General features: G+C 39.2%; 1 protein-coding gene and 4 pseudogenes across 2 annotated transcripts; 1 reads left to right on the forward strand and 4 right to left on the reverse strand.

Annotated features, from left to right (window-relative positions):
• Positions 1-3,298: 3,298 nt before the first annotated feature.
• On the reverse strand, positions 3,299-4,254 carry LOC137714654 (ethylene-responsive transcription factor ERF019 pseudogene; annotated as a pseudogene). Its single transcript, XR_015957091.1, has one exon. The product of XR_015957091.1 is annotated as an ethylene-responsive transcription factor ERF019 pseudogene (transcript).
• Positions 4,255-6,160: 1,906 nt separating this feature from the next.
• LOC137727667 (aspartate carbamoyltransferase, chloroplastic) lies at positions 6,161-7,026 on the forward strand. Its single transcript, XM_088686857.1, has 3 exons — positions 6,161-6,238; positions 6,380-6,616; positions 6,715-7,026. The coding sequence occupies exons 1-3, from the start codon at positions 6,233-6,235 to the stop codon at positions 6,820-6,822; spliced, it is 351 nt and encodes a 116-aa protein (XP_088542983.1). The 5' UTR covers positions 6,161-6,232; the 3' UTR covers positions 6,823-7,026.
• A 4,118-nt stretch (positions 7,027-11,144) lies between these two features.
• On the reverse strand, positions 11,145-12,092 carry LOC137729424 (ethylene-responsive transcription factor ERF020 pseudogene; annotated as a pseudogene).
• Positions 12,093-13,528: 1,436 nt separating this feature from the next.
• Positions 13,529-14,326, reverse strand: LOC137738256 (ethylene-responsive transcription factor ERF019 pseudogene; annotated as a pseudogene).
• Positions 14,327-20,697: 6,371 nt separating this feature from the next.
• Positions 20,698-21,769, reverse strand: LOC148690375 (uncharacterized; annotated as a pseudogene).
• Positions 21,770-22,278: the final 509 nt, after the last annotated feature.

Here is a 22,278-nt window from a genome sequence, read left to right on the forward strand (position 1 = left end):
GAGGTCAAAGTGGTATTGTTACCAGTCTATTTCCATTTCTTGGGCATAGAATTAGTGTACGTTTGTTGTACTAGATTATTTCGAACTGAACTAACTATAGTGATGACACTGGACTGGCTTGACTTGGACTAAGCATGATAAGAATAGTAAAGTGTTTGGTGCAATGCTTGATTAAAGCTGCAAATTAAAATACTTTTCTATTTTTTTATTCACTTTTACAATTTTTTTTTTTTGTCAAACGATAGATTTTGTTAAACTAGCCACTGACGTCGTTGTGCAAGGACTTAACACAAAAATAGTTGACATAAAATGCATAGAGAATAGCTTTTGTGTTAATGGAATTACTCCTTTTGATATATCATTTTATTTCATTCCATTAACACAAAAGTTATTCTCTGGTCTGTATTTTGAAATTTTTTTACTTTGTATGCTTCAAAAAAACACCAACCACCGCTCCAATCTCTTGAATGGAATCCAACCATCTTTCGCGATTCAATTGCAAACACTCCAATCTCTTCAAGATGTGTGATTAATTTGTTTGTAGCTGTTGTGCAAGATAGCTACGGTCAATGTCGAGACATGGTTCAAATAAGGGTATGGAGAAGGCTGGAAAAAGTTGTTGATAGAGCCACAACTAAACACCTTTCGGAAGTGATCAATTCAATTGTAAACGCCCCAATGTCTTCAAGATGCTTTATATCCACTGTCTCTAATCTCTTCAATACTTCTCTTCAAATATGTTGGGATACGATTTCTGAAGTGACACGTAACAAACGCACCCTTAGGGGGCATTGTTTGCCCCCACTAAGTGTCACTAGACTACACTGACATGCTTGTTCTGTAGTGGGACTATGTTAATGAGACTAAAGGGGACTCGCATGGACAAACTCCTTCGCTAGGAGTTCTTAGCGAGACACCCATGGGATTGGCAAGACCTCGTCTGCTCCGTCTCATCTTTTCTCCACTCTTTGTTCTCTTGAGCACCAACAACCACCATCACACCATAACTTGCCAACTCCAGGGGGATCACACCATCAGCCCACCACCACTATCTCCTTCTCTCCTCACCCCGATCTAGAATTTCGAACTGAGGGAGATCCCACTTTTACCGTCGTCCGTCCAGCTCTAGTCGTTTGCTTCATTGCTCTTCGAACTCGACCTCGGACTTGTCGGCTTCGCATGATTGACGAGATCTTGTGAACCCAGTGGTGGGTGAGCCACCCAGTGCGCTTAAAGGAATATAGGAGGCCAAGAATGCCGAAGCCTATGATGGCGAAGAAGACATTGGCTGGATTGGGCAACATGGGCATGTTCTCCGTAAAGGGCAGCGGCTTAGGATTCTTGTTTTCATTTGGTTTTGATTTAAATTGTGTTTTCATTTCGAATTGGGTTTGATGTGACCTGGAATTGGCATTTGATTTGCTCTACAATTGTTTGAATGACTTGCATGTGTAGAATGAATTTTTGGGAAAGACGAAGAGAATTTAAGGGGAAAAAAAAAAGAGACTAAATAACAAAATATTAATATATATTAGATTAAATAATATAATATTAGAATTTGTTATCATTGCGTTTCTTAGTCCGACACAGCACCAAACGTTTCACTAAGTTAGTCCAACTTAGTACAATCTAAGCCAGTTCAGCTTAATCCTTGAAACTAATCTAATCCGAGATAGTTCGGTGCAACAGACGCATTCTTAGAGTCTTACAGCGAGTTGTTGGAACTAACCTAAGAATTAACATTTTACCCTACATCACAATGTGATGCAAGTGGTCATTTACCACAATGGTGGAAATGTGTTAAGCCCTTGCATGACGGCTTGGGTTCAAATCCCGCTAGTGACTAATCTAACATCCAATCTTACAAAATCTATCGTTTGACCAAAAAAAAAAAAAAATTCATAATGCGATATAGACTTACCTCTCGAAGCCATCGTGGTTGTCAAAAGAACTCTTCTACTCATATAGAGACCTTCATATTCTAATGGTGATAGACCCAGAATGTAGAGCACTTTCTTTGTGAGCAGGAAATTCATTTATATGGATGCAATGGTAGCTAGGGGTGGGCACTTGAAATCGAAAATTGAAACCAAAACACAAACCAAATTGGACCGCACCAAATGGTTTGGTTTTGCGGTTTTAAAACCGAACTGCAATTTAGGAAGCGGTTTGGTTTCGGTTTTAGCTTTTGAAAACTGTACCAAAACTGAAATCGCACCTCAATTTGATGTCATCTTTTAATTGGCTATTTGTTAGAGTCCATACATTTAGTATGGACTCAACCACATTAGAATGTCATCCGTTTCCTAATTTTTTACCTTTGGTGCTTCTTTCGTTTTGAATAAACCGTCATTCTTCAACACTAGGCTAAAAAAAATAAAAAATCCATGTCACAGTCACTATTATTTTGATCTCCAGATTTTGAAAGATGGAAAAAGAAATACTATGTAAATGAAAGATGTACTCAGCCTTTTATATGACATGGAACAAGAAATATTTGCAAGTTATACTAAACATTTAAAGAATTAAAGTATGTAGACATTGAAAATTACATTGTGTTCGGATGAAATAAGCACCTAGTTTTCGGTAAGATTAGATCCTTCACCCTTGCTGTTTTTGGAATTGTTTGATAATGACAATTGCTCGAACACAATCTACAAGTTTATTAATTAATGTATTGTGTGAAAAATGAGACCGTCTTATGCGTACGTATGTGTAAATTTTCAATTGTATATTTTTTCTCAAAAATCAATCCAAAAACGTTTGAAACTGCACCGAACCGAACCAAATAATTTTGTTTCATTTGGATTTTGGCTTCAAAACCGCACAAAACCGAACCGCAAAAAGTTTTGGTTTCGATTGCTGTTTCACTCAAAACCGAGCTGTGCCCACCCCTAATAGTAGCCAACTTCCATCTTTCTTGAAGGGTTGGTTGTTCACCTGTTGCACCAAATCCTGATCATGTTGGAGCAGTTTTGAGTATTTATAGGATGTAGGTTTTACACTTATGCAAACTCCAAATGAATTGTATTTACAACACATTAGTTCACCCTTATCATAACCAGTTGACTCCGAATCTGGATCCTCTTTGTGAGGATCTCAGAGATTGGTGAATTATGTCCGTTTATCGTACATCGTGTGGTCAGAAATCATTTTAAATATTTTTGTTTAAAATTAAACATAAATAGTATCTCACAAAAATGTCCGATAAATGGACACGATTTACGGATCCGTAGGATCCTCACCAAAAGGATCCGCAGATGATCCTGTTGGGTTGACTCCAAATAAGATTCTTAGATGAGTGTCATAGACTGCTGCATATATATATTCAACAAAATCTACCCCTATATACAGACACGTGCATAATTTTAGTTACAAGTATATGCTGACATTGCTAAAACATACCTAGACCAAAACCATATAAGTTGACTACAAAAGGTAAATGGGCCTGCTAGTGAGGTCCTTCCTCCTCAATTGCATTGCGTCTCAAATTCAAATTATCTCCCTTAATTTTCTTCATGTAAATTAGTGCTGTGATAAAAACCATATAAATTTGACAGAGATTGACACTAATTAGATTTGGAGATCATAATCGTCAATGGAAATGCTCAAATCATAATCGTCAATGGAAATGCTCAAACCCCCTTGATGATCACCGCCGTTGCCAAATCCATGTCCTCCTCCCCAACTGCCCCTAGAAGTAGAAGTAGAAGTAGAACTCTCTCCCACATAACCATCTTCCCAAAACTCAGTCGTCTCAACCTCATTGCTTCCCGTTCCAGCTGGCTGCGGCGGCTGCGACTTGTTGGCAATCAGCTGAGCATCAACTGCCATGCCAGCATCCGAGGCTGCCTTCTGCACCGACCTGGGCGACATATCATCCCTCGCACAAGACGGTAACTCCAACGGGAAGTTAAGGCCTTCCAACGTGGAAGGTCGACGCAAGCAATAATACGCAACGTCTCGAGCCACCGCTGCCGCCTCTGCCGTGGAGAAGGAGCCTAACCAAAGCCGGTCTTGGGTCCTCGGAACACGGATTTCGGACACCCACTTGCCCCATTTCTGTTGGCGCACCCCCTTGAGTTTTCTGTTTGCTGTGCTGCATGGACTCCCGCCTTCTTCCGAACTGTAACTCATGATGATGATGAGGATGATGATATATACACACACACTTATGTATGTATGTATGTAATAGTAATTAGCTAGTAAAGGAAGAAATGGGAAACGTTGCGACTCAGATTCTGTGAATGAAAAAGGCAAATAGGAAGAAGCGTTTAAATAGGTCGAACAAGTGGGAAGGTCAGACTCAGAGGTGCAATAATTTATTGGGTAGACCCTAGTGGGAGGAAGGCCAAGGTCAAAAGTTTCATAGGTCAAAGCAAGAGGGGATTTCACCACCCAAATCCAATTACATAACGTACAAGCGGCATGGACGGGATTTGGATTCTCGCCCGATCCCGTCCTAGGGATTTTAGGGATTAACGAATCTGGACCGTTGATAAAAAATCGTGCGATCTCAATTAAATATTTTTTATATTTTTAAAAGTCAAGAACCATCGTTTTGCGTAAAAAATATAAATAAAAAAAAATTATGACCGCACGATTTTTGATCAACGGTCCGTGTTCGTTGATCTCTAAAATCTCAGGGGATTAGTGAGGATCCAAATCCGCATGGATGGTAAGGTACTAAAACAAGGCAAGGATTTTATGCACGGAAAGTTAGTCAATTCTTTTTCTTTTTTCATTTACTTATAAAAACTAAATAAATCAACCAAAAATAACAAGAAATACATGAGATAACATACTTTAATATCACGAAAAAAATTAATTTTTCTACATAAAACAATTAATAATATGACCAGCATTAAAATCCTTATTTTCATAATTGTGAATTTATATTTTCAACACACTTACGCCTGTGTAATAAATTTCTAAATTTAAAACTTAAAAAATACACATTAAATGACGTGCAACATGTGGTTTTTAAAAATAGAAGAAATAGGAGTCCTTTTCTACAGAAAAAAACACGAGGTTGATGAAGGTGAGAACATGAAAGCCCATGTTGGGATTTAAGATGGGAAACACACGTCAGGAACACGAACAAACAATGGAGTTTTAGAGGCAGAGATTAAGCCACGTCAGAAGACTAGAAAATACCTTGGGATGTCAATGCATATTACCTAAGCCATGATGTCATGAGTCCACCGCCAACATCTGTCTTTTAGATACGGCCAACATCTGTCTTTTAGATAAAACGCAACGAAGGGAGCGATTGTCCACGGAAAAACCTTTGCCGGTCCAAAACAAGCTAAGAAGATTGACCAGACTGTTTTCATCGTCCTATAGTTATAGCTATAAGTGTTGTTTGCTTTTAGTACTTTGTTGGAGTTACATGAAATCAATTTTTAAGGTGGTTTTTTTTTTTTTTCCCTGCAATTTTTAATGTGTTGATGGCAGCCTTCCTAAGAACATTCACTACTTATTTTTCATTCGTGTATTGACTTTAAATATTCACTCTTCATTTAGTATCATAGGAAATGATATGGAGATTTTTAAAAGTGAGATTTTCTATGACTCTTCGTCACATCATGTTTTTGGCATAATTTTCGAAATAACATTATATAACGTTGTGCAAAAAACATGATGTGTCAGAGAGTCCATAAGAGTCTCACTTTGCAAGAGTCTACTTTATCATTTCTCTTAGTATTATAGTCTGGTGGGAATTTTCTGCAGTTGAAAATGAAAAATCTTGAGTTCAATTCTTGTAAGTGATGTTTTCGTTTTTTTAAAAAAATTATAATAAAAACCTAAAAATTTGTAGCTCTGTTAGTTTGTTTTGTTCTTTCTCATGATATTATTTGTATAAAAAAAGAGTCTTTCTTTTTTTGGTGAACTGGATACTTCATTAACAGGGCAAAGATGCCAAAAAGATACAGAGAAAGCCTACAAGGCGGTAAACAACCAATTTAAAGCATAAAACATCAGGTAGTGTAAGAGGGTACATGATTCCTCGACGCCGTATCTAATGCTTAAAACGTCACCCCTTACATTACCAAATAAGAAACTCAGGAGGGCAGGGAAGCCTATCATTACAGAGGACATGAACTAGGGAAGATAGAGATCGATTAACCCAGATAAAATCGCACATTTCCCTACAATGATTTCACTTGCATACTTGCTCGCCAGGTATAACGATGTGAAGATCTACTTTGTCTCTCCTGATGTGGTAAAGATGAAGGTAAAGTCCAAAATCGTACTTGCATTATTTTGCGCATTTTCCTTTTTTTGATTTATATAAACCTTAATAATTCAGGAAGTGTGGGGACTACGAGGAATCTAAGATATTGGAGTCTCATCTTTTTTATATTTCCTGTTCCAGAATGATATAAAAGATTATTTGACATCAAGGAACATTCAGTGGGAAGAAAGTGCGGACTTAATGGAAGTTGCTTCTAAGTGTGATGTTGTGTATCAAACTCGCATTCAGCGTGAACGATTTGGAGAGAGAATTGACCTCTATGAAGAAGCTCGAGGCAAGTACATTGTGGATAGTCGTGTGTTAGAGGTGATGCAGAAGCACGCTGTGGTCATGCACCCTCTGCCTAGACTTGACGAGGTACTCACGTGATAATGAAATGGTTTCAAACCCTTTAGCACACCTCCTTTTATCAATTTCAGTATTCTTAATTTCCATTTTCTCTGAATGTCGTGCAGATTACCGTGGATGTTGATGGGGATACACGAGCTGCCTATTTCAGACAAGCAAAGAACGGCCTATATATAAGGATGGCTCTCTTGAAACTCCTACTTGTAGGGTGGTGAGGGATGCCGTTTTGTTTTCAATTTTTAAGTTTTGATTCAGCTCAGAAGAAAAATTCAAGTTTTGGCACTTGCTTTTCTTCCTTGATTATTTCGAACAAGATTTTGTTACGAAAACCGGCGGAGTTCAAACTCGATAAACAAGCGGGTAAGCTGGTTTCTCTTGACTAGTTCTTTGAAATTTCATTTTTGTTTTCCCTTGGGTCATCATAGTAAGCATGGAAGAACAGATTCCATGAGTGTAAAACGTCTTCGGCTGAATTACCCCTTTTGTGTACATACGTGAAAATGCAACACTAACACATAAAATGCATAGATGATTGTAATCAAACCGTATACGACCAACATAAAATGGAAGTCAGTGCAAACAAGTACATCTATGCTCTGCCTTTTCCTTAAAAGCTGAAGAGATTTCCAGCAACTGATCCTCCGAACTCGGGAGCTGGATGTTGAAGGAAATCAGCAGATGGAGAAACAATCTTGAAGCTATGTTCCGGTCAAACATCGTTCCAAACATGTGCTTCTCCACTCTAGCCCGTGATTGTAATGAATTTAAATAGTACATCGTTTGTTCGTTAAATAGTTGTCACATAGTGTCACCGGTTGCATAGAAAATTGCTCCATTGTTCTGGGGTTGCTGTTGGATCTAATATCTACGTTCAATTCGCAGCACCAAAACATGGTTTAGAAATTCATAATAAAATATGTTGATGAAGTGTTAATTGGGCTCGAAATCATCATAGGAGACTTGCCTTTTTCCCATGGAGGATCGTTGAATTCAAAGTATGTGAACCGTCATTTGTTCATTATTTGTAAATTCAATTAGTTAGGTGAATTCACGCACTGCACACGAGATTTTGAATTTGTTTTTCGTTTCCTTTTTATCTTTTGTATCAAAAAATAAAAAATCGCGGTTTACCTTCTTTTCCTTTCTTAGATTGTAGCTCAATTAGATTTTGTATTCACACCTTGTACGTGAGGTCTCAAATCCAACTTATGTTTTTTTCAATATCATAAAGTATAATAATGCAACGTAACTCCTTTTTTGGGAGGTCAAAGTGGTATTGTTACCAGTCTGTTTCCATTTCTTGGGCATAGAATTAGGGTACGTTTGTTGTACTAGATTATTTCGAGCTGAACTAACTCTAGTGATGACACTAGACTGGCTTAACTTGGACTAAGCATAATAAGAATAGTAAAGTGTTTGGTGCAATGCTTGATTAAAGCTGCAAATTAAAATACTTTTCTATTTTTTTTATTCACTTTTACAATTTTTTTTTTTTTTGTCAAATGATAGATTTTGTTAGACTAGCCACCGACGTCGTTGTGCAAGGACTTAACACAAAAATAGTTGACATAAAATGCATAGAGAATAGCTTTTGTGTTAATGGAATTACTCCTTTTGATATATCATTTTATTTCATTCCATTAACACAAAAGTTATTCTCTGCTCCATATTTCGAAAATTGTTACTTTGTCTGCTTCTAAAAAACACCAACCACCGCTCCAATCTCTTGAATGGAATCCAACCATCTGCCGCGATTCAATTGCAAACACTCCAATCTCTTCAAGATGTGTGATTAATTTGTTTGTAGCTGTTGTGCAAGATAGCTACGGTCAATGTCGAGACATGGTTCAAATAAGGGTATGGAGAAGGCTGGAAAAAGTTGTTGATAGAGCCACAACTAAACACCTTTCGGAAGTGATCAATTCAATTGTAAACGCCCCAATGTCTTCAAGATGCTTTATATCCACTGTCTCTAATCTCTTCAATACTTCTCTTCACGATATGTTTGGATACGATTTCTGAAGTGACACGTAACAAACGCACCCTTAGGGGGCATTGTTTGCCCCCACTAAGTGTCACTAGACTACACTGACATGCTTGTTTTGTAGTGGGACTATGTTAATGAGACTAAAGGGGACTCGCATGGACAAACTCCTTCGCTAGGAGTTCTTAGCGAGACACCCATGGGATTGGCAAGACCTCGTCTGCTCCGTCTCATCCTTTCTCTACTCTTTGTTCTCTTGAGCACCAACAACCACCATCACACCATAACTTGCCAACTCCAGGGGGATCACACCATCAGCCCACCACCACTATCTCCCTCTCTCCTCACCCCGATCTAGAATTTCGAACTGAGGGAGATCCCACTTTTACCGTCGTCCGTCCAGCTCTAATCGTCTGCTTCATTGCTCTTCGAACTCGACCTCGGACTTGTCGGCTTCGCATGATTGACGAGATCTTGTGAACCCAGTGGTGGGTGAGCCACCCAGTGCGCTTAAAGGAATATAGGAGGCCAAGAATGCCGAAGCCTATGATGGCGAAGAAGACATTGGCTGGATTAGGCAACATGGGCGTGTTCTCCGTAAAGGGCAGCGGCTTAGGATTCTTGTTTTCATTTGGTTTTGATTTAAATTGTGTTTTGATTTCGAATTGGGTTTGATGTGACCTGGAATTGGCATTTGATTTGCTCTACAATTGTTTGAATGATCTGCATGTGTAGAATGAATTTTCGGGAAAGACGAAGAGAATTTAAGGAAAAAAAAAAAGAGACTAAATAACAAAATATTAATATATATTAGATTAAATAATATAATATTAGAATTTGTTATCATCGAGTTTCTTAGTCCGACACAGCACCAAACGTTTCACTAAGTTAGTCCAACTTAGTATAATCTAAGGCAGTTCAGCTTAATCCTTGAAACTAGTCTAATCCGAGATAGTTCGGTGCAACAGACGCATTCTTAGAGTCTTGCAGCGAGTTGTTGGAACTAACCTAAGAATTAACATTTTACCCTACATCACAATGTGATGCAAGTGGTCATTTACCACAATGGTGGAAATGTGTTGAGCCCTTGCATGACGGCTTGGGTTCAAATCCCGCTAGTGACTAATCTAACATCCAATCTGACAAAATCTATCGTTTGACCAAAAAAAAAAAAAAAAATTCATAATGCGATATAGACTTACCTCTCGAAGCCATCGTGGTTGTCAAAAGAACTCTTCTACTCACACAGAGACCTTTATATTCCAATGGTGATAGACCCAGAACGTAGAGCACTTTCTTTGTGAGCAAGAAATTCATTTATATGGATGCAATGGTAGCTAGGGGTGGGCACTTGAAATCGAAAATTGAAACCAAAACACAAACCAAATTGGACCGCACCGAATGGTTTGGTTTTGCGGTTTTAAAACCGAACTGCAATTTAGGAAGCGGTTTGGCTTCGGTTTTGGCTTTTGAAAATTGTACCAAAACCGAAATCGCACCTCAATTTGATGTCATGTTTTAATTGGCTGTTTGTTAGAGTCCATACATTTAGTATGGACTCAACCACATTAGAATGTCATCCGTTTCCTAATTTTTTACCTTTGGTGCTTCTTTCGTTTTGAATAAACCGTCGTTCTTCAACACTAGGCTAAAAAAAATAAAAAATCCATGTCACAGTCACTATTATTTTGATCTCCAGATTTTGAAAGATGGAAAAAGAAATACTATGTAAATGAAAGATGTACTCAGCCTTTTATATGACATGGAACAAGAAATATTTGCAAGTTATACTAAACATTTAAAGAATTAAAGTATGTAGACATTGAAAATTACATTGTATTCGGATGAAATAAGCACCTAGTTTTCGGTAAGATTAGATCCTTCACCCTTGCTGTTTTTGGAATTGTTTGATAATGACAATTGCTCGAACACAATCTACAAGTTTATTAATTAATGTATTGTGTGAAAACTAAGACCGTCTTATGCGTACGTATGTGTAAATTTTCAATTGCATATTTTTTCTCAAAAATCAAATCGAAAACGTTTGAAACTGCACCGAACCGAACCAAATAATTTTGTTTCATTTGGATTTTGGCTTCAAAACCGCACAAAACCGAACCGCAAAAAGTTTTGGTTTCGATTGCGGTTTCACTCAAAACCGAGCCGTGCCCACCCCTACTAGTAGCCAACTTCCATCTATCTTGAAGGGTTGGTTGTTCACCTGTTGCACCAAATCCTGATCGTGTTGGAGCAGTTTTGAGTATTTATAGGATGTAGGTTTTACACTTATGCAAACTCCAAATGAATTGTATTTACAACACATTAGTTCACCTTTATCATAACCAGTTGACTTCGAATCCGGATCCTCTTTGTGAGGATCTCGGAGATTGGTGAATTGTGTCCGTTTATCGTACATCGTGTGGTCAGAAATCATTTTAAATATTTTTGTTTAAAATTAAAAATAAACAGTATCTCACAAAAATTAACCACATGATGTACGATAAACGGACACGATTTACGGATCCGTAGGATCCTCACCAAAAGGATCCGCAGATGATCCTGTTGGGTTGACTCCAAATAAGATTCTTAGATGAGTGTCATAGACTGCTGCATATATATTCAACAAAATCTACCCCTATATACAGACACGTGCATAATTTTAGTTACAAGTATATGCTGACATTGCTAAAACATACCTAGACCAAAACCATATAAGTTGACTACAAAAGGTGAATGGGCCTGCTAGTTAGGTCCTTCCTCCTCAATTGCATTGCGTCTCAAATTCAAATTATCTCCCTTAATTTTCTTAATGTAAATTAGTGCTGTGATAAAAACCATATAAATTTGACAGAGATTGACACTAATTAGATTTGTAGATCATAATCGTCAATGGAAATGCTCAAATCATAATCGTCAATGGAAATGCTCAAACCCCCTTGATGATCACCGCCGTTGCCAAATCCATGTCCTCCTCCCCAACTGCCCCTAGAAGTAGAACTCTCTCCCACATAACCATCTTCCCAAAACTCAGTCGTCTCAACCTCATTGCTTCCCGTTCCAGATGGCTGCGGCGGCTGCGACTTGTTGGCAATCAGCTGAGCATCAACTGCCATGCCAGCATCCGAGGCTGCCTTCTGCACCAACCTGGGCGACATATCATCCCTCGCACAAGACGGTAACTCCAACGGGAAGTTAAGGCCTTCCAACGTGGAAGGTCGACGCAAGCAATAATACGCAACGTCTCGAGCCACCGCTGCCGCCTCTGCCGTGGAGAAGGAGCCTAACCAAAGCCGGTCTTGGGTCCTCGGAACACGGATTTCGGACACCCACTTGCCCCATTTCCGTTGGCGCACCCCCTTGAGTTTTCTGTTTGCTGTGCTGCATGGACTTCCGCTTTCTTCCGAACTGTAACTCATGATGATGATGAGGATGATGATATACGCACACACTTATGTATGTAATAGTAATTAGCTAGTAAAGGAAGAAATGGGAAACGTTGCGACTCAGATTCTGTGGATGAAAAAGGCAAATACGAAGAAGTGTTTAAATAGGTCGAACAAGTGGGAAGGTCAGACTCAGAGGTGCAATAATTTATTGGGTAGACCCTAGTGGGAGGAAGGCCAAGGTCAAAAGTTTCATAGGTCAAAGCAAGAGGGGATTTCACCACCCAAATCCAATTACATAACGTACAAGCGGCATGGACGGGATTTGGATTCTCGCCCGATCCCGTCCTGGGGATTTTAGGAATTATCGAATTTGGACCGTTGATAAAAAATCGTGCGATCTTAATTAAATATTTTTTATATTTTTAAAAGTAAAGAACCATCGTTTTGCGTAAAAAATATAAATAAATAAAAAATCATCGTTCTTCAACACTAGGCTAAAAAAAAAAAAAAAAAATCCATGTCATAGTCACTATTATTTTGATCTCCAGATTTTGAAAGATGGAAAAAGAAATACTATGTAAATGAAAGATGTACTCAGCCTTTTATATGACATGGAACAAGAAATATTTGCAAGTTATACTAAACATTTAAAGAATTAAAGTATGTAGACATTGAAAATTACATTGTGATTGGATGAAATAAGCCCCTAGTTTTCGGTAAGATTAGACCCTTCACCCTTGCTGTTTTTGGAATTGTTTGATAATGACAATTGCTCGAACACAATCTACAAGTTTATTAATTAATGTATTGTGGAAAATGAGACTGTCTTGTGCGTTGTATATTTTTTCTCAAAAATCGAACTGAAAATGTTTGAAATCGCACCAAACCGAACCAAATGGTTTGGTTTCATTTTGATTTTGGCTTCAAACCCGCACTAAACCGCACCGCAAAAAGTTATGGTTTCAATTGCGGTTTCACTCAAAACTGTACTGAACTGAACCGTGCCCACCCCTAATAGTAGCCAACTTCCATCTATCTTGGAGGGTTGGTTGTTCACCTGTTGCACCAAATCCTGATCGTGTTGGAGCAGTTTTGAGTATTTATAGGATGTAGATTTTACACGTATGCAAACTCCAAATGAATTGTATTTACAACACATTGGTTCACCTTTATCATAACCAGTTGACTCTGAGTCGGGATTCTCTTTGTAAGGATCTCAGGGGTCCGTGAATTATGATCGTTTATCGTACATCGTGCAGTTAGAAATCATTTTAAATATTTTTATTGAAAACTAAACACAAATAGTACCAACAAAAACTAATCACACGATATACGATGAACGGACATAATTCACAAATATGTAGGATTCTCACCAAAAAGATCCGGAGATGATCCTGTTGGGTTGACTCCAAATAAGATTCTTAGATGAGTGTGATAGACTGCTGCATATATATTCAACAAAATCTACCCCTATATACAGACACGTGCATAATTTTAGTTACAAATATGTGCTGACATTGCTAAAACATACCTAGACCAAAACCATATAAGTTGACTACAAAAGGTGAATGGGCCTGCTAGTTAGGTCCTTCCTCCTCAATTGCATTGCGTCTCAAATTCAAATTATCTCCCTTAATTTTCTTAATGTAAATTAATGCTGTAATAAAAACCATATAAATTTGACAGAGATTGACACTAATTAGATTTGGAGATCATAATCGTCAATGGAAATGCTCAAACCCCCTTGTTGATCACCGCCGTTGACAAATCCATGTCCTCCTCCCCAACTGCCCCTAGAAGTAGAAGTAGAACTCTCTCCCACATAACCATCTTTCCAAAACTCAGTCGTCTCAACCTCGTTGCTTCCCGTTCCAGCTGGCTGCGGCGGCTGCGACCTGTTGGCAATCAGCTGAGCATCAACTGCCATGCCAGCATCGGAGGCTGCCTTCTGCACCGACCTGGGCGACATATCATCCCTCGCACAAGGCGGTAACTCCAACGGGAAGTTAAGGCCTTCTAACGTGGAAGGTCGACGCAAGCAATAATACGCAACGTCTCGAGCCACCGCTGCCGCCTCTGCCGTGGAGAAGGAGCCTAACCAAAGCCGGTCTTGGGTCCCCGGAACACGGATTTCGGACACCCACTTGCCCCATTTCCGTTGGCGCACCCCCTTGAGTTTTCTGTTTGCTGTGCTGCATGGACTCCCGCTTTCTTCCGAACTGTAACTCATGATGATGATGAGGATGATGATATATACACACACACACTTATGTATGTATGTATGTAATAGTAATTAGCTAGTAAAGGAAGAAATGGGAAACGTTGCGACTCAGATTCTGTGAATGAAAAAGGCAAATAGGAAGAAGCGTTTAAATAGGTCGAACAAGTGGGAAGGTCAGACTCAGAGGTGCAATAATTTATTGGGTAGACCCTAGTGGGAGGAAGCCAAGGTCAAAATTTTCGTAGGTCAAAGCAAGAGGGGATTTCACCACCCAAATCCAATTATATAAACTACAAGCGACATGGACGGGATTTGGATCCTAGGGATCAATGAACACCCGAACCATTGATAAAAAATCGTATGGTTCCAATTAAATATTTTTTATATTTTGAAAGTAAAGCACCATCATATTAGGTGAAAAATAAAAAAATAAAAAATAAAAATTATGATCGCACGATTTTTTATCAACGGTCCCTGTTCGTTAATCCCTATGATCCTTTAGGAAACAAGGCGAGGATTTTATGTACGGAAAGTTAGTCAATTCTTTTTCTTTTTTCATTTACTTATAAAAACTGAATAAATCAACCAAAAATAACAAGAAACACATGAGATAACATATTCTGATATCATGAAAAAAATTAATTTTTCTACATAAAACAATTAATAATATGATCAGCATTAAAATCCTTATTTCCATAATGGTGAATTTATATTTTCAACACACTTACACCAGTATCATAAATTTCCAAATTTAACACTTGAACAATACAAATTAAATGACATGCAACATGTGCTTGTTAAAAATAGAAGAAATAGGAGTTATTTTCTACAGTAAAAACACGAGGTTGATTAAGGTGAGAGCATAAAAGCCCAGGTTGGGATTTAAGATAATGGAGTTTAGAGGCAGAGATTAAGCCACGTCAGAAAACTAGAAAAGACCGTGGGATGTCAATGCGTATTACCTAAGCCATGATGTCATGAGTCCACGGCCAACGTCGGTATTTTAGATAAAACGTAACGAAAGGGGCAATTGTGCACGGAAAAACCTTTGCCGGTCCAAAACAAGCTAAGAAGATTGACCAGACTGTTTTCATCGTCCTATAGTTATAGCTATAGGTGTTGTTTGCTTTTAGTACTTTGTTGGAGTTACATGAAATCAATTTTTAAGGTGGTTTTTTCTTTTTTTTTTTTTTGCAATTTTTAATGTGTTGATGGCGCCCTTCCTAAGAACATTCACTAGTTATTTTTCATTCGTGTATTGACTTTAAATATTCACTCGTCATTAAGTATCATAGGAAATGATATAGAGATTTTTAAAAGTGAGACTTTCTATGATTCTTCGCCACATCATGTTTTTGGCATAATTTTCGGAATAACATTATAAAACGTTGTGCAAAAAATATGAAGTGTCGAAGAGTCCATGAGAGTCTCATTTTAAAAGAGTCTACTTTAGCATTTCTCTTAGTATTATAGTCTTTCTGCACTTGAAAATGAGAAATTTTGAATTCAATTCTTGTAAGTGATGATTTCGTTTTATTAAAAAAATTAGAATAAAAACCTAAAAATTTGTAGCTTTGTTAGTTATGTTTTGTTCTTTCTCATGATATTATTTGTATAAAAAAGTCTTTTTTTTGGTGAATTGGATACTTCATTACCAGGGCAAAGATGCCAAAAAGATACAGAGAAAGCCTACAAGGAGGCAAACAGCCAATTTAAAGCATAAAACACCGAGTAGTGTAAGGGGGTACATGATTCCTCAACGCCGCATCTAATGCTAAAAACGTCATCCCTTACACTACTAAATAAGGACTAAGGAGGGCAAGGAAGCCCATCATTACAGAAGACATGAACTAGGGAAGATAGAGATCGATTAACCTAGATGAAATCGCACATTTCCCTACAACGCCACAACGCTAAGTAGTTAGCTTCCATATTGGCTGATCTTGGGATCCAAGACCAGTGACAATCTTGGAAAGATTCCCCCCCCCCCCCCCCCCATCTTTTACTCTTCACCAAAACGGGAAAAGCTTCCCAACTGCCCTTAGTTAGAGTATTCCTGGGGCAAGAAATTGATTCCGACAAGTTAGACTCAATGATTCCGACAAGTTAGACTCAAGTTAGACAAGTTAGACTCAACTAGCATCCACGTTGATTTTTATGACCTCTGGGCAAGGTGGGATCCAATGGACCATAGCATCAGTAGCAGGATTGCAAGGTAGAAAACTTATAATCAATGGGCAGGACACCTCAATGAAGGCTTTAACCATGGTGGATATTGCTGCTATTACCTGTCTTGGGTTGATCGGTTGATTGTTGAAGAAAGCGTCGTATATGGCTTTCCAAATTTGCCAGCACATAAAGGCAACATAGGACTTCTTTTTTTTCAAATCATGTTTTGATCCATTAGCGGAACTAGAGATGGCAAGAAACCAATTAGCCCATGTAGTTATGTCCTCATGGTTTATCTTGGAGTTTAAAGCTCCACCAAACCAAACCAACTCCACCCAAGGACATAGAAGGAAAATGTGTTCAACCAATTCCTCATGCAGATTGCATGGAGGACATGAAGGTGATGGAGAGGATCTTCATTTAAACAAATTCGCCATTGTAGCAATAGCCGAATGAAGAGCTTTCCACATAAAGCACCGAATTTTAGGGGTAATCTCTAATTTCCACACCATTTTCCAATGAAAATTGGTGATGAAAGCAAATGATGAAGACCATATGTTCCCTTGAGGTAGGTTCCTTGGGTGGGCCTAGTGGTATCCAGATTTGACTGAAAAAGATTCCCTTTTTATCAAAAGGCCACACCAGCTTGACCCGGAGCAATGGATCCCCAATATGAGTCTCCAAAATCGCATCAAATTCCTCAGCCTAGATAAATGGTTTCAAAAAATGAACATCCCACTCCCTGTTTGCAGGGCAGATCAAAGAGTCAACCCTTGTATTACGGGTGACCTACATCGTGCCCATCAGAGAAAGCCGACTCAAGGGAATGGAGGGGATCCATCTATCAACCCACACTCGAACCTTGATACCATTCATGATCTGTCAATATGTTCCCTTAAGAAGGATATCTTTTCTGGCAAGTAGGGTAGACCAAGCCCAAGAAGCTCTCCCACCCCGCTTAGCATCAAGGAATGAGCAGTTAGGGAAGTAGCGAGCTTTTAGCACCAAAGCCCACATGGAATTCAATTCATTGATCAACCTCCAACATTGCTTAGCCAGTAGGGCATCGTTGAAATCCACAAAGCTTCTGAAACCAAGTCCCCCATCAGCTTTTGATCGACCTAATTTTTCCTTCGAAACCGAGTGAATGCGTTTTTCCCCTCCTTTTTGCCCCCACCAAAAGTTTGAGATCATAGCATCTAACTCATTGCATAGAGTCGTGGGGAATTTAAATAGATTCATCGGGTATGTAGGAATTGCTTGCACCATTGCATTTATCAACACCTCTCGCCCAGCTTATGATAAGGTAGATTGCTTCCACCCTTGAATTTTCCCCAAGAGTCTCCCCTTTACATATGCCAATCCACTTTTCTTTGATCGGCCCCAAATAGCAGTAACTCCCATATACAAACTAGGGTCCTCAACCGTGTCCATGCCAAGAATGCCAGTCAACTCTTCCAACAATACCACCGGGACGTTTCCCCTAAAGAAAACACTTGATTTCTACAAGTTAACTTGTTGTCCGAAGCCGAGCAATATGCATCAATTAATTGGACTATGTGTTTGCAATTTTCCTTCTCAGCTTTCAAGAAGATAAGCATGTCATCCATAAAAAAAATATGAGAGATAATTGGGCCAGTGAGGTTCATTTGCTCTCTCTCGACCCACTTCCAGTCACTGGCATGTTGGATAAGAAGTGATAAGACTTCACTAACCAATAGGAATAAGTATGGGGATAGTGGATCCCCTTGGCAAAGACCCCACGATGCAGGAAATTTGGAGCTAGGCTGTCCATTGAGGAGAATGGCAAAGTTCATCGATGAAATACGTCCCATAATGAGATTTCTCCATCTATTGTCAAAACCCAACTTTTCCATCACCGCCAATAAAAAATCCCACTCCACTCTATCATATGCCTTATACATATCCAACTTAATTTCAAGCTCTAACTTGCGTTTTGTCTTTCTCATTTTGAGGAAATGAAAAATCTCATGCACGATACCGATATTATCTTTATTTTGTCTTCCGGCCACAAATGCATTTTGAGTAGAGGGGATCAAGTCCGTCAATAGTGGTTTGAGACAGTTTACCATAACCTTCGAGAGGACCTTGTATGAATAATTGCATAAGCTAATAGGGCGGAATTGCGAAACAGTTTTAGGATTTTGCACTTTTGGAATCCACACTACTTTTGTAGCATTGACCTGGTTAGGGTTTTGAATACCATTCGTTAGGTCTCCAATTAAATCATTCACATCCTTCACAATGATATCCCAATAGGAGTGGTAGAAAATTCCCTAGAAACCATCGGGACCTAGGGCCTTTAGACCCCCATCTGGAGTGCCGCATATTTTCTCTCTTCAATGAAACCAGGTTGGTAAGGGATTCATTCATCTTATCAGTAACTTTTGGGATAATGCAATCAAGGATAGATCCACAGTCCCGCTGCCCCGTCGAAGTGAAGAGATTGATGAAATAGTTGTCAATGCCCCGAACCTAACTTGGATTGTCCACCCACTCCCCACTACCATCCTTTAACGAGACCACTTTATTTCTCCTTTGCTTGTGTAGAGTAGATTGATGGAAGAACGTAGTGTTAGCGTCCCCATCCTTGAGCCATTTTACTATAGATATATGTTGCCAAAAACTCTCATTTTGACTCCACAGACGGTCCATTTTTTTTTATAGTGTATCAATTTTCTAAGAATTGCCTCCCAATCTTCTTGAAGAGTTCCCAATTGTTTCATCATCTCCTCAATTTGCCGATCCCGTTGCTTAAATTTGCCTATACTCCACCTTATTAACTTAAAGCGGCAATCATTTACCTTTATATTCCAGTGCTCCAAACTAATTTCATCACATCAATTTACCCAACAACATTTCACAATCTCACGACATTCTACTTCTTTAGACCAGAAAGCCTCAAAACGAAATAGTTTTTTTTCCCTCTCCCAACATTTGGCCCACATTGAACTAGAACAAGGCAGTGGTCGGACCCCAAAATAGTACCGTGAATGATCGTTGTATTGGGCCAGAGCATCTGCCAATGCCTATTAATCAAAACATGATCAAGCCGAGCCTTCACCAATTAGCCATTTCTGGTCCTTCTCTAAGTGAATTTTGGACCGTTAAAATCCAAATCCATAACCTCCAGCTTACTCATGAAATCCTAAAGGTATTGTGGTCAATTATATCTAACTTCCACACCTCTCAATTTCTTGCAATCCCATAAAAATTCATTAAAGTCACCTTCACGGATCCATGGCATGTTATCCGGGCTAAAATTCAGAATCATCCCCTCCAAAAATCAGCTTTTTCAGCCTAGTAAGAAGTTATGTATACTTTCGTGAATTGAAACACGTATTGGGAATCAACATAGCCTCACCTAGCATCAATAGCATGTTTCGAGGATTCCATAACTTCACTTTTAGTGAGTCATCCCACCAGAGACTCAAACCACCCGCTCTCCCTACCGAAGCAACATTAAACCCATCAGAATAACCCATACATCACCTAATAGCTTCAATTCTATGATCTCTCATTCTGGTTTCCGACATACATATCATAAAGGGCCTATGTTTCCTGATTAGCCCATGTAGGGCCCGAACTACCATGTCCAACCCAAAACCATGGCAATTCCAAAAGAGGTGTATCATAGTGACCGTGCGGTTGTTGAAATGTCAACCGCTACCACCTCGAGATGACCTGCTTTCCTTGCCAACAAGGTTTGTTTCTCCCCCGCAGAGATCTTCTCATATAGTCCCACATGTCTTGATGCTCCATCGGGACTTCCTGCAATTCCTCCTCCGCATAGATCCCTATTTCCATCATCTGGCATATCTCCCTTATGCTTATTCCTCAGTTTTTTATGTAGCTTTCTCCTTTCTCTCATTTATGCTCCTTCTATCTTCCTCATGTTTTGCTTTTTTATGTAGGGAATGCACCATCTCCTGCTGCTTGATTTCCAGCCCCCTTTTAGAATTGTTTCCATTTGCCTCCTTCTGAGAAACCCCAAAACTCTCCTTGTAAATCTTCTCCATACGTATCTCTGCGCTCCGCTTTATCTGCTGAATTTGATTTTGAGTATGAGGCTCAGCAACCACCCCCTTAGTTTAATTATAAGCCTCATCTTGAATTTCCTCAATCGTGACCATAGGATTTTTTACTTGCTCCCATTGCAGCTCCACGAGCCCATAGCCCATAATAAAGCGCTAGTTTAGCTGAGGCCTACGTCTTTCCATAATCCACTGGGTTGGGTTGAAATTTAATCCCTCACTTCTTTTCTGGAATCTATGCCACTTTTTTGTTCATTTTCCTCTATCATGAGTCAGTACCATTGGGTTGTGGACCCCAGTGTCGTTGACATGTTCCATACTTTCATTCCCGTGAATGTCCTCCATACGTTGCTGACTAGGAAGCCTAAAGCTTGTTCTTGCTACTCCAGCACACATTCGTTCCCCTGAGGTAATAGCCAGAGGTCTTGGGGATTTGAATTGGTGTTGCTCTTGTCCACTCCCCGTACCCTGTCGCACCCCCTTCATAGGTTCAAATGAGCACTTGTTGTTGAAGTGTCCAATTCTACCACATCGATAACAGAAGTCTTGTAATCTTTCGTATCGAAACTTTATCCAGGTATCGTTATTATTATCTCTTGGAAGGCAACACCCAATGGTTAGAGGGTTTGAGGTATTGACAAATACCTTAACCCTTAGGAATCCTCGAGCTTTCGCTGGGTCTCCAAGCTCCTAAAACTCCCTATTTTTTGTTGCCAGATGCCTAAAATTTTCTTCTGAGTTGAGGTATAGCGGGACACCCTTAATTTGTACCCAAAAAGACACTATTTTTGTCGTAACTTCCTCCAGTGCTAGCTCATGTGGCCATCTTTTAACATAAAAATTATGTTTCATGACTACCCATGGCACCTGATTTAGAATTTTTGCAGTAGTACTTTCATCTTGTGCAGTGATAATAAAGGTGTTGTCCCTGACCCACTTTACTTCTATCTCCCCCATCTCCTTCCAATAGGATCTAAGAATATTCATAACCCCCCATTTGTTAAGGGTTTTGTTAACCAACGTTGTGCCCATTAGCTTGACCCCTTACTCCATTGTTGACAAATCCATAGTCCTCTCTAAGTGGACCACCAATTCCTCCATCTCCACACCTACCATTTGTCTCTGGTTATGAGTTGCTACACGGACAACTTGAACAGACGTGTACGAAAGGTAGACAATGGAGGCTCTACCACGATTACTACTCTGTTTTTTGCCCTCTCTCCTTCGCACCTCACAGCTTTTTGGATCTAGTTGTTAGTACAGAAGGACCACAAAGATAAAAGGAGGTTATGTAATTCTATTGAATCCGGATCTGAAACATAACTTACCATTAATGCCCGATCTCATGGTAGCTGAGAAGTTCACCTTTACAATTGACAACATGAGTGGTTGAAGGTATTTATGTCTCATCTTTTTGCCATAGTCTGGTTAAAGGTATTTATGTTTATTCATTTTGCCATAGATTCCAGATATGCTAGCACCTCTAGGATTTCCTTCTCATTTATCTCTGATAAATGGGGTTTTGACCCGTTTTCTACCTACCATCCCTGCAGACAAGACCCTTCATGCTTAAGATCTGAGCGGGAATAAGGGATTGACTTGAAAGGTGTTAGGGATTTGGAGTAAATGTGCACACAGAGGGATCGGAGGTTTAGGAATTTTGAAGAAGGGGATCTGAAATTATGAGAGTGCGTCTGTTTGTCACACACATTTGATCACTCTGTAACTAAAAAGAGAAGATATTAGGTCTGAGGTGAGAGGTCTTAGGTTAAAAAAATTCGAACCAAATTATTATGGCTACTCTATTGTGAGACTTAGCAAGTTAGATCACTCTCCCACTTCTTAATGTAAAAAAT

The sequence above is a fragment of the Pyrus communis genome, chromosome 15, assembly GCF_041283825.1.
Source record: "Pyrus communis isolate YQ-2024b chromosome 15, ASM4128382v1, whole genome shotgun sequence".
Taxonomy (NCBI): Eukaryota; Viridiplantae; Streptophyta; class Magnoliopsida; order Rosales; family Rosaceae; genus Pyrus; species Pyrus communis.

Excerpts from the sequence above, each read along its gene's own strand:
- LOC137727667 (XM_088686857.1), top strand. Across the intron at positions 6,617-6,714 it reads CTCTGCCTAGACTTGACGAG|ATTACCGTGGATGTTGATGG; the intron begins GTACTCACGTGA and ends AATGTCGTGCAG.